This window comes from Wyeomyia smithii, chromosome 2 (genome assembly GCF_029784165.1).
Source record: "Wyeomyia smithii strain HCP4-BCI-WySm-NY-G18 chromosome 2, ASM2978416v1, whole genome shotgun sequence".
NCBI lineage: Eukaryota > Metazoa > Arthropoda > Insecta > Diptera > Culicidae > Wyeomyia > Wyeomyia smithii.
The window spans coordinates 46,674,523-46,690,871 of record NC_073695.1 but is presented as its reverse complement, the minus strand read 5'-3'; the positions used below and the strand labels follow the sequence as shown (position 1 = coordinate 46,690,871).

At 37.7% G+C, this 16,349-nt stretch overlaps 1 protein-coding gene across 1 annotated transcript; it reads left to right on the top strand.

Annotated features, from left to right (window-relative positions):
• The first annotated feature begins 15,146 nt into the window (after positions 1-15,146).
• On the top strand, positions 15,147-16,148 carry LOC129723930 (brachyurin-like). The gene has a single exon (XM_055678427.1). The coding sequence runs from the start codon at positions 15,153-15,155 to the stop codon at positions 16,035-16,037; it is 885 nt and encodes a 294-aa protein (XP_055534402.1). The 5' UTR covers positions 15,147-15,152; the 3' UTR covers positions 16,038-16,148.
• Positions 16,149-16,349: the final 201 nt, after the last annotated feature.

The window sequence follows — 16,349 nt, the reverse complement described above, 5'->3', positions numbered from 1 at the left end:
CATACAATGATAACCGCTCCTCTTTAATCTATAACCTTTGCGATGACTTCGACATGACTATTTTAAACAACGGTGAAATAACACGTATCCCGAAACCTCCAGCGCGCCCAAGCGCTTTGGATCTATCCTTATGTTCGACGTCGCTACGGTTGGATTGCACATGGAAGGTAATCCTCGATCCTCACGGTAGCGACCATCTGCCTATTCTTATTTCAATTACTAACGGGTCAACTCGCATGCGACCAATTGACATTCCGTATGACCTCACACGAAATGTCGATTGGAAGTTATACGAGGAAATGATTTCAAAAGCGGTCGAGTCGATTCAACATCATTCACCACTTGAAGAATACAACCTCCTCGCGGGCTTGATTCTCGACGCCGCGTTGCAAGCCCAAACGAAGAAATATCCCGGCGTAACGATCAAAGAACGGCCTCCCACTCCGTGGTGGGACCAAGAGTGCTCCGATGTCTACACGCAAAGATCCGACGCGTTTAAGGCCTACCAGACGGGAGGTATACCTGGCGACTATTTACGGTATTCGGAGCTTGATACCAAGCTTAAAAGCTTGGCTAAAGCAAAGAAACGTGGATATTGGCGTCGGTTCGTGAACGAGACGTCGAGGGAGACATCGATGAGCACTCTTTGGAACACAGCCCGAAGAATGCGGAATCGCGTAACGGTCAACGAAAGCGAGGAGTCTTCAAGTAGGTGGATATTTGATTTTGCCAGGAAAGTATGTCCGGACTCTGTTCCTGAGCAAAATATTGTTCGCGATGCGTCTCCGGGCCACGACGCGATAGAATCACCTTTTACGATGGCAGAACTTTCAGTTGCCCTCCTGTCCTGTAACAATAACGCGCCTGGATTAGATAGAATCAAATTCAACTTGTTGAAGAATCTACCCGGCAATGCCAAGAGGCGCTTGTTGAACTTGTTCAATAAGTTCCTGGAGCAAAACATTGTACCGCAGGATTGGAGGCAAGTGAAGGTGATCGCCATCCAAAAACCAGGGAAACCAGCTTCTAATCACAACTCTTATAGGCCGATTGCAATGCTATCCTGTATCCGGAAATTGATGGAAAAAATGATACTCCGTCGTTTAGACCACTGGGTCGAATCAAATGGTCTACTATCAGAAACTCAATTTGGCTTCCGCCGTGCCAAAGGGACGAATGATTGTCTTGCGTTGCTTTCAACAGATATTCAGCTGGCGTATGCTCGTAAAGAACAAATGGCGTCTGCGTTCTTGGACATTAAGGGGGCTTTTGATTCCGTTTCTATTGACATTCTTTCGGGTAAACTTCACCGACAAAGATTTTCTCCAATTTTGAACAATTTTTTGCACAATTTGTTGTCCGAAAAGCACATGCATTTTACGCATGGCGATTTGGCAACTTTTCGCATTAGCTACATGGGTCTTCCCCAGGGCTCATGTTTAAGCCCCCTTCTTTACAACTTTTATGTAAATGACATCGACGAATGTCTGGCAAATTCATGCACGATAAGACAACTTGCAGACGACAGTGTAATCTCTGTTACAGGAGCCAAAGCTGCCGATATGCAAGGACCATTGCAAGATACCTTGGACAATTTGTCTGCTTGGGCTTTACAGCTAGGTATCGAATTCTCTCCGGAGAAGACTGAGATAGTAGTTTTTTCTAGGAAGCATGAACCTGCTCAGCTTCAAACACAATTAATGGGTAAAACGATTTCTCAGGTTTTGGTACACAAATATCTTGGTGTCTGGTTCGACTCTAAAGGCACCTGGGGTTGTCACGTGAGGTATCTGATGAAAAAATGTCAACAAAGAGTGAATTTTCTTCGTACAATAACCGGACAATGGTGGGGAGCCCATCCAGGAGACCTTATAAGGCTTTACCAAACAACGATATTGTCTGTTATTGAATACGGGTGTTTCTGCTTCCGCTCCGCAGCAAACACACATTTGATCAAACTGGAGCGAATACAATATCGTTGTTTGCGTATCGCCTTAGGTTGCATGCAGTCGACCCATACGATGAGTTTGGAGGTTTTAGCTGGAGTACTACCATTGAAAAACCGCTTCTGGAGCCTGTCTTCTCGTATTCTAATCAAATGTGAGGTCTTGAACCGTCCCGTGATTGAAAATTTTGAAAGGTTAATCGAACTTCATTCTCAAACCCGTTTTATGACATTGTATTTCAATCACATGTCCCAAAATATTAACCCTTCTCCGAATATTCCAAATCGTGCCAACTTATTAAATACTTCTGATTCTACTGTGTTCTTCGATACATCCATGATAGAAGAAATTCGTGGAATCCCGGATCATTTACGCGTGCAGCAGATCCCTAAAAATTTTTCCAAAAAATATCGAAACATCAACTGCGACAATATGTACTACACTGACGGATCACTTCTTGATGGGTCCACTGGCTTCGGTATCTTCAATAACAATTTAACCGTCTCCCATAAGCTCGATAATCCTGCTTCTGTTTACGTCGCAGAATTAGCTGCAATTCAGTACACCCTAGGGATTATCGAAAAAATGCCCACGGACCATTATTTCATCTTTACGGACAGTCTCAGTTCCATTGAGGCTCTCCGATCGATGAAAGATGTTAAGCACTCTCCGTATTTCCTGGGGAAAATACGGGAACATCTGAGTGCTTTATCCGAAAAATCTACTCAGATTACCTTAGCGTGGGTCCCTTCTCACTGCTCGATACCGGGTAATGAGAAAGCGGACTCTTTGGCTAAGGTGGGCGCAACAAACGGTGATATTTATGAAAGACCAATTGCCTTTAATGAATTTTTCGCACTTGTACGTCAGAATACGATCATCAGTTGGCAAAATGCTTGGACCAGAGGGGAATTGGGAAGGTGGTTACATTCCATAATCCCCAAAGTATCGACGAACCCGTGGTTCAAGGGGTTGGATGTAGGTCGGGATTTCATTTGCGTGATGTCCCGGCTTATGTCCAATCACTATAGATTTGACGCGCTCCTCCGTCGTGTTGGGCTCGGGGAAAGTGGTATCTGTGCCTGTGGTGAAGGTTATCACGACATAGAGCATGTGGTTTGGTCATGCCCTGTACACCGTGACGCCAGGTCTAAATTAATAGCTTCCCTGCAGGCCGAGGGTAGACAGCCGGCTGTTCCTGTTCGTGATGTCTTGGCGAGCCGTGACCTATCCTACATGTCCCTTATATACGTTTTCCTGAAATCCATCCACGCCCCAGTCTAGTCCCGTTCCCCTCCGTCTACACCCAACAAAACGACAAGAACACGTTTGAACCTTAAGCACAAAACCAGCAACCAGACCCCGCACAACAGAACCAGGACCCAAGGACTACGAGCCTCTGTCCCAACTCACGACATCGTGGCTCAGCAGAACGAATCCATACATGCCATTCGACGATTATCAGACGACCATTGAACAACAAAACACTGATTGGAAATCCCATGCTAGTTTTAAGTTAGACTTAATTTCAGCTCGTAGTCGGCAGCGAGGATAAAAAATTTGCTTAGTTTTTAAGTCATCAGATATAATTGGCGCCGTTAAACATTAAATTGTATTTGTGCCGTGTCAAATAAATGTTATGTGAAGAAAAAAAAAAAAAAAAGAAAAGCTATACAAACGAGGTTGTTTTTTTCCTCTGATTGTGAATGCCCTGTTTATAGACCATTTGTGGCAATGCGTTTTCGATATTCGCATAACTACCACCACAGGGAACAGACATTCATGTTCATATGAAGAAAATGTGAATATCGTGTGTAAAAAATTGAATCATAATACGTTAATACACCAACGACATTTGTCTTGTGGTGCCCCATTTGCAGGGCATAAACATTGCCGTATCGATATTTTATCGATTGCAGTGCTTGGTTTATCAGTGACGCGAGCGCCACATAGCGGGAGCATTACCACTTACTGTTAAATGACGGTTGCAAGTTCCTACAAATCCTTTACAAATAAGATGAACGTCTGTTCTCTGTGCTAACACTACGATACTATGAATTTCATTTGTTTTTATTGGTCAAAGACTTGTCAACGTGATAAGAATCCATAGAACTACATTCTAGGTTATTAGGTTGGACTTTTCTTTTGATTTCTTGTTTACTTTCTAAAAAAATTACAAAAGATTTCGTGCCGGCGCTATTAGGATTGTGCGCAGGAGAGTACTTTAATATAACAGCTTGGAAATTTATTGAAAAAAAAGCAAAACTCAGATATTTTAGTGTGTCTTCTGATAACCCAGAGCTCTCATCCGTGTTATTTTTTTATAGGTCATTTCGAGTTTATGATTCATCACTTTGCGGAATAAAAAACCATCGCGTGATATCAATCCATTTTTGGTATAATCGATAATTTGATGAGTGATGTGAGCCAGTAGTTGTTTCAAAATTTAGATTTCATTACACCTTCGAAATCATGATATTTATAGACACTTAGATTGATTGAAACTTGGTAATTATTTTTCGTAAATTTACTAAAATATAGATTTACGATAAACTTTTCATAGACAAATATATTGTCTTACGGTGGCCGGATGCCCTGAGATTATAAGGTACCCGAATAGTGCTCGAATTTGTATAAGAAAAATCGCACCACCAGCATTGGTGGGTCTTTCCATTAACATCAACTTTATTCTATCGTATTTGTATATTAACAAGTGTCAAAGAATGCCCCCAAAGTCCCCACCTGAATTAACTTACGTTGTGTGTGTCCAACCAAATATTTCCAGCAATAATAACTTTGATTTGAATAAAACTTTGTATACATAATTGGTAAGGAAATATGAAATTTTTAACAGGTGAATTTCTGGTCTACGGAGTAATTTTTTGGCAGAGGGGTAGGGTAAGGGACCCATAATTCGCCCTGACCCCATAATTCGCCCACCCACTAATCAAAAAATTGTTTACGGGGTTTGTTATTGAATTACGCCAAATAATAATTTATTTTCAATCTCAGCTGTTTCTTTTTTATGTTTAAACACGGTTCTAAGAGTTGACACTATATTGCGAACAACAACAAAAAATAAGTGGGCGAATTTTGGGTACTCGAATAAAGTGGGCGAATTATGGGGTCGTTACCCTATGCGTTTCAGTATAAAATTAAGTGAAATTTTCTTTTTTGGTGTCAAGACTAAAAGTTATCAGATAAATCTTGGCGGAAACTTGGGGGTGGAGAGATGCCAGTAAATATTTTTTAAATACCCTAGAGCAATAATCATTATATAACTTTTTTTTTCAAAAATAAGTGTGTCAATAATTGTGGTACATTGGGGTCTTTTCTGCGCGGTTGATTGTACCCCGTTTTTTCAGATTAGATTACATTTACTTATACAAAACTTGTTTGATACCGCGTACAAATAATATTCTAAGTTGCGTAAAAATAATCCGCGTTATTGTAAAAAAACGCATAAAAATTACCCGCGTAAAAAAGACCACAGTGTAATTGTTTCCATGGTTTTTACTTTGTTGCTATGAATTCGATATAAATAACAAATCGATATGGACTCGGCTAGTCGAATTTGACACTCCAATCGTTTTATTTTTTAACTAGCTGACCCGGCAAACTTCATCTCGCCCATTTTTTAATAATTCTAATTATTCCAAATTCATTGATTCCTTGCGATTTGTTTATAGTCTGCAAATGCACGACGAATCAGCCATAGGATATGATTAAACTCAAAAAACAAATCGTTCGAAATGATTGGTTTCATCGGAATGACAACATCCTCGACTTTTGGCTTTTGTACATCACCTTAATTCTGAAAATATCCATATTGGGTGGTATTCGGTCATTTTTAGCTGTTCTTCTTGCATCAATCTGATTCCGGAAAAACCCACATTGGGAGGTATTCAGTTATTTTCGTTGTTTTCCAGAAACCGAAAGTGGTCATCTTCGAATTCAAAATTGTGTTCAGGGTCAATGCTTGGCTTCTACGCATCATCTCGATTACGGACATATGCATATTGAGTAGTGTTCGTTCATTTTTGGCAGTTTCCCAGAAGTTGCAATTTTACAATTCTAAATGGCGTCTGAGGTCAATTTTTAGCTCCTTGCATCATTCTGGTTTCGGAGATACTCATATTGGGTGGCATTTGGTCATTTTCGGTTGTTTTCCAGAAACTTGAAGCTGCCATCTTACAATTCAAAATGTTGTCCGAGGTCGATTTGTGGCTTCAGTTCATCATTATGATACCGGAAATACCCATATTGGGTGATATTAGGTCATTTCCGCTGTTTTTTTCAGAAAACGGAAGTCGCCATCTTGGATTTCAAACTATCATTTAGAGACAATTCCTGGCTTCTGACCGTCGTTCTGGTTAAAGGAACACTCATACAGGGAGGTATTTGATCATTTCCGGATGTTTCCCAGCAACCGGAAGTCACCATCTTGGATTTCAAATTGGCATTTAGGGACAATTTTTTACCCTTTGAGCGTCATTCTGGTTAAAGAAACACTTACATTGGCAGGTGTATGGTCATTTTCGGCTATTTTCCAGAAGCCGGAAGACGCCATCTTGGATTTCTAAATGGCATTAGGAGATAATTTCTGGCCTCTGAGAGTCATGCTGGTTAAAGACACACCAATATTAGGTGGTATTTGGTCATTTTAGACTGTTCTTTAGAAACCCGAAGTCGCCATCTTAGAATTCAAAATGTTGTCTGAGGTCGATTTGTGGCTTCAGTGCATCATTACGATTCCGGAAATACCCATGTTGGGTGGTATTTGGTCATTTTTCGTTGTTTTTAAAAAACCGGAAGTCGCCATCTTGAATTTAAAAATGGCATTTGAAGACAATTTCTGGACTCTGAGCATCATTCTGGTTAAAGAAACACCCATATTGGGTGGTATTTGGTCATTCTCGGCAGTTTTCCAGACACCGGAAGTCGCCATCTTACAATTTAAAATGTTGTCTAAGGTCGATTTGTGGTTTCAGTGCATCATCACGATTTCGGAAATAACCATATTGGGTGGTATTTGGACATATCCCGCTGTTTGTTAGAAACCGGAAATCGCCATCTTGGATTTCAAAATGATATTTGTACACATATTCCGGATAGAAACCGGAAATTTTCATCTAAAATTTAACAATGGCGTCTGAAGTCGAAAATTTTTGCAGAAATTTGTGTGGAATCATTATGGACATGTTTGTTACCCCTAAAAATATTTACCTGCCGAATTTGGTTCCATTTATTTGGTTAGTTCTCGAGATGTGCCAAAATTTGTGTTTCATTTATTTGGAACATGTTTCATTTATTATTGACATATTTGTTACCTCTAAAAACATTTACATGCCAAATTTGGTTCTATTTGGTTGATTGGTTTTCGAGCTGTGCGAAATTTGTGTTTATTTTGTATGGGACCCCTCCCTTACAGAAGTGGGAGGGGTGTCAAACAATTGTGGACATATTTGTTACCCCGTAAAACATCCACCTGCCAAATTTGTTTCCATTTACTTGGTTACTTCTTGAAATGTGCAGAAATTTGTGTTTCATTTGTATGGAACTCCTCCCTTCCAGAAAAGGGAAGGGTGTTGAACCAATACGTTCAAATTTGTTACTCCTGATAACATCCACATGGCAAATTTGGTTCCATTCGCTCAGTTATTTTTCGAGATGTGCATGAATTTGAGTTTTATTTGTATGGGACCCCTCCCTTCCAAAAGAGGGAGGTATCTCGAACTATCTTAGTCACCTTTCTCGGCCTCTAAAACCCCTATATCAGCGGTTCTAAACCTGGGGTACGCGTACCCTTAGGGGTACGTGAGAATCATTCAGGGGGTACGCGAAAGAAAAATCAGTAATGGCGGACAAAGCATTTTTTTTTTCAAAATACTTTATTTGTTGTTCAAACTTGCTCTTAAAACATGACTGTAGCAATAAAAAAAATCACAGTTCAATTTTAAACCTGAACTAGACTACCACAAAATGATCTACCACTACTCTCTCCCACTCTGCAAGAACATTCTAAGCCAGGGGATACAATTGATTTGGAAAATATCGCCAAGGGGTACGCGGACAAAAAAAGGTTGAGTACCGCTGCGCCGATCGGTTCAGTAGTTTTTCAAGCCTATATGGAACAGACAGACAGACAGAGCTGCATTTTTATATGTTTAGATTAGGCTGTTAAAAATTTTATTTTCATTTCATATCGGCCCTTAAAACATGGCGCGATGTAAGCTAGCTGGTTACAAACGTCGTTAATTGCATAAGAATTTTCATCAAAAATATTCAGTTTTTTTCGTCTCGGTGTTATTTATTTAATTTATTTAAATTAAAAAAACTTTCAAAATTTAAATAAAATCGTGAATCAGTTCAAAAATATCTCGTTAAGGGGTAAGGGTGAGTCCTCAAAAGTTCCTTCCGTAGTGTGTGGGTGCTTTTTTTGTTTATGGCTGATGCCTAATATAAATCCGATCTGATAATACAAGTTTTTCGAGCTTCATTGAAACGATTGATTGATTGCTTGCAAGTGATTTTTTTTCGTTTCTTTTTTTTTTGCATTTTTCTTCATCCTTTATTTCTCTTTCTCTCTCTCCTGTTCTCTTTTTTCTACTTGTTCGCTCGTCCCTAATCCATTAACTCCGTCATCTATCCCTCCTACCTTTTTTCATCTCAACTTTTCGCTCCACTAATTATTCATTCAAATCGCTTACTATTCTAAATCATCAATCTGCGCAACTACTCATCACTTCTATCAACCCTTACCCGCTAACTGGTAGTCGTCTGATTTCCTAATGGCATCGGAAACAATTTTCCAGGCGTCATATCAGTTCTGAACAGCTATGCCAACCGGTTTTTTTTTCAAGAAAAACTAGAAGAACTCAAAAAAAAAACTGGAGAAAACTGGATATAAAAATTTAAAGCTTCTGCAAAAATTTGTTTGAGGTTCGGTTTTGTACCAAGTGTTGAGTAAAGAACAATTATATACATATATTGCACCGTATTATTTCATGTAAACAAAAAGGATGTAAGAAACAATGCATTGCAATTTTGATTTTTCACTGATGAAGATTATAGTCACTAGGTATAAAGTCTAGCGTACTCGAAATTTTGAAGATGCGACTGGAGTCCGATTTAAAACACAAAACTGTTGACAACGCTGGTTCTGAAAATATTAATATTGGGGTGTATTTAAAAATTTTATAAGCTTCTCACAGCTTTTCAGAAACCAGAAAATCGGACACTGATTTTCAGTTTCCGGGCTTATTTTCGTTTCTAGAAAGTATTAAAACATTTTCAATACAACTAAATTGTCTATCTAAGAACCTTCATTTGAAAAAAAAAAACTGAAATAGCGGATGTTTTCAAAATTACTTTTTTTTAAATTATATTTTTTTAGTATAGAGCAAAATCATTTCAAATCGCCTGGAAATACGCGAAAATTTAATCGATCATTTTTTATTTGAATGAAACTTTGCACACGTATTTGGCTTAGCAAACTGAGCATTTTTCACAGGTGGAGAGATTTTTTACACCCATGAGTTACATTCTAAAAGGGCGTATGCCTTTTGGCATAGGTTTTATTCGGAGCATTGTAGCCCAGAAACTGTTGGTTGTATAGAAAAACTGTCTGAGAATGAGTTGTAGCGAATCAAAATGCATCATAAAAAAATATACACTGTACAAAAAAAAATTTTTTGACCAAAAAGATTTAAAAATAAACATTTAATTTAAATTAAAAAGCAAATTGTTGAATTTTTTTTTATTTTTTTAAAGAAACTTGACGTTAATACGCAACTTTAAAAAAAAAAGTCCAGGATGGAGAAATGAAAAATAATTTTTTTATGATAGATTAATTTTTTCATGAAAATTCTAATTCAAACATTTTTCAAAATATTTGTATTCTGATGATTTTAAAAGATGCAGAGAGCCATTTTGAATCAAAAAGCTTTTGGTAGTAAACATTCTAAAGGCATTGGTTTTCGAGTTATTTCTAATTTAAGCTCGAAAGATTATAATTATTCAGGAAAATACACGTTTTTCTTAATTTGTCCATGGTTCTCCAGCAAAAACCATACGTTCATTGGAATGCTTGATCAAAAATATACAATTCATTTTTTGACAACAAAACGATTGGGCGAACGGTTCTCAAGAAAAGAGTTAAATGTTCTAAGTGATATAAATATATATAAGAATCAAATATTTATTTTCGAGTTTTATTATCTTAGGAACATATTTTTTTATGACATAGATACTTTTTTAGAACTAGTTTCACTTTATATTTTAGATACATCATAATTAAATGATTCGTCATCTTTTGAAAACAGCTTCGTTTGTATCTTATTTTCTGAAATCGGAACAAAAGAGTAATACTTTTGTGTGGCAGCTATTATTAAAGATTTTTTGAAAATATTGCTCCATTCTGTTACTCCTTGTGCATATTCTTCATATGATACCCAACTAAATGACATTTTTGATGAATTTTTATTACTTTTCCGATTAGACCAATCATACAATTCTTTTGTGCTTGTAATGGGATGTTCACGTTCTTTAGCTAAACTTGCATTTCCTGCCATTCGTTTTATTATGTCACCAATTGCATCGCATGGGCCTTTAACATGAGAAGTCGCAAAAAATGCCACTCTGTATCGACGTTATACTTTGTTTTGAACTTGCAAAGTTTTTTCTATTTTTATATTGTGAGGCAGCTCCATCAGACATTAATATCGCTTTTTTCAACTGTATTGTTGTTTTCAAAAAACTCATTAATTTGGCAATGAACACCTGAACCGCAACAGTATCATGATGGAGTACTTCCGATATTATGATGAAGCTGATATTCTTAAGTGTTCCAGACTCTGAATAGTAAACAACGAAGGGATGAATGGTGGCTTGACTATCATTCCAATAACTACACGAATTACAAATTGATCAAGACGTATTAAAATGAGCTTGAGAGTTCAATATTTTTAATTTTGCAATAACGTTTTCGTTTAATTTGCGTAAGCTTGATGTGCACCGATGATCAGGAAAGGGTTTACAGCATTTGGGCTTGGTGTATTCCATTTTCACTTTATTCATCTTCACAAAATTCAAACTGTTACTAACACATCTGGAATAGTGCAATCGTATTTATATACGAAAACAGATATTATGTGTAACCCAGTAGTTCTTGGTTGCGTACTTTACAAACAGTTTTTATTAGTAAACAAGTAGGTAGCGTTGCACGACAAACATATTTTTTTATGAAACATTCGTCAAGGGGGACGTGTAGGTAGGCTAAGGTCACATCTGTTCAACTGAAGAACCAAAAACGAGACAGAATCTCTTTATTTTAAGTATCGACATCTAGCGGTGGAGAGAATGCATTTTACACTCGAAATTTCATCACGCTTATATTCCATTCATTCAACAAAAGAACCGTATGAGCTCTCGCCGCTTTTTCGTCGAGAGAATCCTTTGTTCTCCCCGGTGCTGGTATAGCGAGGGTGCCTTTTCATTATAAACGTACAGTGCCACCCGCATACGTGCAACGGTTTCAATGTAGATATATTTTTAATGAATTTCGTTGCTGCCCAAGTTGAAAACTGAATATCGTGACTAACGACAATTATTTTTTTTACTTTGTACCTGATGTCGTAAGCAGTGCTGGTACAGCGCGTCTGATATGCATTTCTAGCAATGTTAGGTATAAAAAACGGTACGAGAAAAAAATATTGTCGTTGATCGAGAAATTCGGTTTCCAAGTCCAACGAAAATATTCAAGTAAATCAACTAACAGGTTAAAATAGCTTTAACATTCGTGAGGTGTACGATCCAAGAAAATTTGTTAGACAATGTTTGAATGGTTGAAAGATTTTTAGTTTAATTTGTTCTATTGACGTTGATTGTGAATTGTTACTGAATTTCCACTTCAAAGATCTCTTGAATGCGGTCCTGTGTGAAGTGCGGTCGGTCCTGTGAACTTGATTTTGATAGATTCAACTATTCAAGATCACCTTTTTGCCTGGTTATTAAAGCAAAAAAAATAGTTTTTTGGTGCATGTTCAAACTATTGGAGCGAACTGTTCGAACGATGCACTGTAAAATCAATGTAGGATGGAACAGCAAAAAATGAATGCGAAAGCTTGGGCACCAATTTGCTGCAGAGTTTTGTTCGAAGTTGCATATCTGTTCTGTGCTAAGGTACAGCGCTTGAGTTATTTATCCAATCGTTTTGTTGTCAAAGAATGAATTGTATATTTTTGATCAAGCATTCCAACGAACGTATGGTTTTTGCTGGAGAACCATGGACAAATTAAGATAACTCGAAAACCAATGCCGTTAGAATTTTTACTACCAAGAGCTTTTTGATTCAAAATGATTCTCTGCATCTTTTAAAATCATCAGAATATAAATATTTTGAAAAACGTTTAAATTAGAATTTTTATAAAAAAATTAATCTACCATAAAAAAATTATTTTTCATTTCTCCATCCTGAACTTTTTTTAAAAAATTGCGTATTAACGTCAAGTTTCTTAAAAAAAAATAAAAAAAAAGTTCAACTCTTTTTTTTTAAATTGTATTAAAATGTTTATTTTTAATTTTTTTGGTCAAAAAAATTTTTTTTTGTACAGTGTATATTTTTTTATGGTGCATTTTTAATTCCCCTCAACTCATTCTCAGACAGTTTTTCTATACAACCAACGGTTTCTGGGCTACAATGCTTCGAATAAAACCTATGCCAAAAGGCATACGCCCTCTTAAAATGTAACTCATGGGTGTAAAAAATCTCTCCACCTGTGAAAAATGCTCAGTTTGCTAAGCTAAATACGTGTGCAAAGTTTCATTCAAATCAAAAATGGTCGATATTCGACCATAGGTCATTTGGCGCCATCTTGCTCTATAGGATCTGAAATTCAATGTTTTAATATTTTTAAATAAAAGTTCTGATAATTTTTTAGAAATTCATTGACAATCATTCTCTATCTCTCGTCATTATTTAGATATTTTGATTTATGAGAGAGTGGTTTAAATACCAGTTAAATTTAAAAAAAAGTTTGCAAAGTTGCTTCGTTTAGTAAGACCAAGACACCCACAAAGTTTCATTGCGTTCTGCTAAAGTGCCCAAGGGAAATTGTACCCAACAAGAGATAAAAATGCCAAAAACAACACCCATACTTAATTAATTCATATCTCGATGGCTTTTCGACAGATTTTCAACCTTTGTGTACCAATGAACTCGGAATGAATTCTAGTTCATTGGAAACATATCCAACTTTATACGCACCATAATGGCGGTCGTTATATGCGAACCTCTCTGCTTACGTCAGATTTGGGTTTTCTAAAAAATTGGCAACACAAATGTTGCCAGATATATTTTTCTTTTGATAAATTGTATGAAAACTTCAAACTGACGTAAGCAGAGTTGTCAAAAGGGTGGGTAATTTATTACGAACTTTGCATTATAGCGTCCGCCACTATGGTGCGTGAAAAGCTGTATAGGATAGAAGCACCGGTTTTGGCCATAGCACCTGTTTTGGCCACGATACAATAAAATTATTTAAATAAAATTAATAATTGTGAAGAAGTATCTTAAATTACTCCTACTTCGAAGTCTCCTATTGAAACTGCTGATGTTTTTCGACAAAATTATTATAAACTGTAGCAAACAAATATGCGTATTCCACTTCTTATAATGGAACTAATTATACTCTCCCCAGTTTACTGTACAGTCTAATGCTTTGGTAATTTGCGAGCTGTTTTTTATAGAGCATAACTTTGTTTAAGTTAGTCCATTTCTATAACAAATTTTGTTACCAGCATCCAGCACGACTTACTATACTGCCGTGAGATGACAATGTGACGTAGATCCAAGTGATCAGTTTTTCAGTACGGCCCAATAACGAATGAATTTCTAATCACTTTTGTATTGAAATGGGAGCCTATGTCACTTTGTCACTGGCCAAAATAGGAGCCCCTAGTGGCCGATTAAGAAAGGCGTCGTACACAAATTACATAACGCTGAAAATCTAGATTTCGAACCCCCTCCCTCCCCTATGTAGCGAGAAGTAACGTTCGATATGACTCCCCTCCCCTAAAATTACGTAGCGCTGGACAGACCTGCCCCCCTCCAAAACATCACAGTTACGTAACGGTCTCAATTACCCGCCCTTCCCCCATGTAACAATAAGTAACGCAGACTTAACCCCTCTCTCCCCCCTCATGCGTTACGTAATTTGTGTACGACGCCAAATGAAAAAATTGTAACCAAAATAACATAATTTGATTATTTAAACTCGATGTTAGTGAAGAATAAAGACGAGTTTATCTAACTTCCTCATTGAACTTATTCAGTTACATATTTTTCGAAGGGAGAAAGACAAGTATCTTTCATTAATAACATACCATTGCCAAAACCTGGCTTATCGCAGATAACTTATAATTATTGAAAATTTCTTCCGCAAGCCAAAAAATGTTGGATGATACGAAACCACATTATTTATAGTGCAATTTTGGATTTCTGACATAAATAGTAGTGCTATGATTTCTCACCTATGATTTCTCACTATGACCAAATACCATTTCGAATTTAAAATTAAAAATAACTACAAGAAAAAAATGATTACTAATCAGAGTATCGTCGTGTTCGTACATGTAATGATGAAAGATTTCAAAAAGCTGTCAAATCTACTTAGTTTAGTTTTAGTTTATTTGCTGCATAACCTTTGTTTTTGGTATTATAATTGCTAAATACTTATTCAAGACCGAAATTGCTGAAAAACTCCTCAAAAATTGAAAAAGATAATGATTAAATGATCCCAAATTAAGTTCTAAAATGGTTGCTAATCTCAAAATACAAAAAAGGGCTAGAAGGTCAGAAAATTGAAATTTGACCCAAGCAAAAAAAAAAAAACTATCACAGCTTGGTTTGACCCTAAGCTTTATTAACAATTTGCAAGTTCATCCAAGGAATGATATCAACGAAACGATTCAAGTGGGCAGAAATTGAACTCAGCTTCAAGTCACCGCAGATAATCGCGGAAAATACACGCACTTTGACAATCGTATCAGTTGTTAATCCCCCCTGATGGGGTTTCAATTTTCCCGGCCCGAATCTAGCAAAACGAAATTTCTCACGATAATCGCCAATAAAGATAGCGGAACAGGGCAATCGTATAAAAGCGACTAATAACAGGTGTAGATTTGTAATTATTTTCTTCACGCAAAATGAAGACTGTCCTGTTGGTGTTTGCAGCTTTGGCTGTCGTTAGTGCGGAATGGATCGAAATCGATTGGTCCCAGGTTAAGCCGATCGAGGAATTCGACCACTACTGGGCTCGCATTCCGCAGGAATGGCAGTTTCTACGTAAATTGACACCAACCCGTAGGATCACCAATGGACAGGAAGCCACTGCTGGCCAGTTTCCGTATCAAATCGCGCTGCTAAGTACCTTCGCCGGTGGTACCGGTTTGTGCGGAGGATCCGTTCTGACCAACAACTTCATCCTGACTGCCGCCCATTGTGTCCAGAATGCTCAAGGAGGAACTGCCATTATGGGAGCTCACAACCGTAATAATGCTGAGGATACGCAGCAGCGAATCGCTTTCAGTGCAGCAGGTATCAGAATCCACGCAGGATACACTCCAACCAACATCAGAAACGATATTGCCGTTGTACAGTTGAACAGTGCCATCACTTTCAACGATCGTGTCCAGCCAACGCGTATTCCCGCTGCAGGTGACGGTCGTTTGTTTTCGGGAATGACCGGAACGGTTTCCGGATTTGGACGTACCTCCGATGCGAGCCAGGCTACATCTGCTGTGGTTATGTTCACGAGCAACCCAATCATGACCGAGGCCGATTGTCTGTCAAGCTGGGGCAACAACGGTAACATCATCCAGGCGCAGAACATTTGTATGTCCGGCGAAGGTGGTCGCTCGGCATGCAACGGAGATTCCGGTGGTCCGTTGACCGTTCAAGATGGTGGCTCTCTGCAGGTTGGTATTGTTTCGTTCGGATCGGCCGGTGGCTGCTCGATTGGTATGCCGTCGGTGTATGTTCGCGTGACGTTCTTCCGCGATTGGATCGTGCAGAATTCCGATTTCTCGTAAAAGGTGGGAGTAACGGCGAATCAACCGTTAGAACATACAGAACGGAAAAGAGTATTTAATGTTGTTATAATTGTCGGCGGTTGAACATAAAAACAGATTAGAAAAGTTGAAGTTGAATGTATTTTTATTTTAGTAAACTTCTGCAGAAAATTTCCACATTCAGGATTACCAACGGTACGGTTCAAAGTGCACTGAAAACTGCCAATCTATTTTTTGTGGTTTAGTTTTTACAGTGCTAAACGAGGTCGACTGACGAATGTAGTCATAATCTAATATATAAAGATTTTACTACTATTTATTTCAATTATTTAT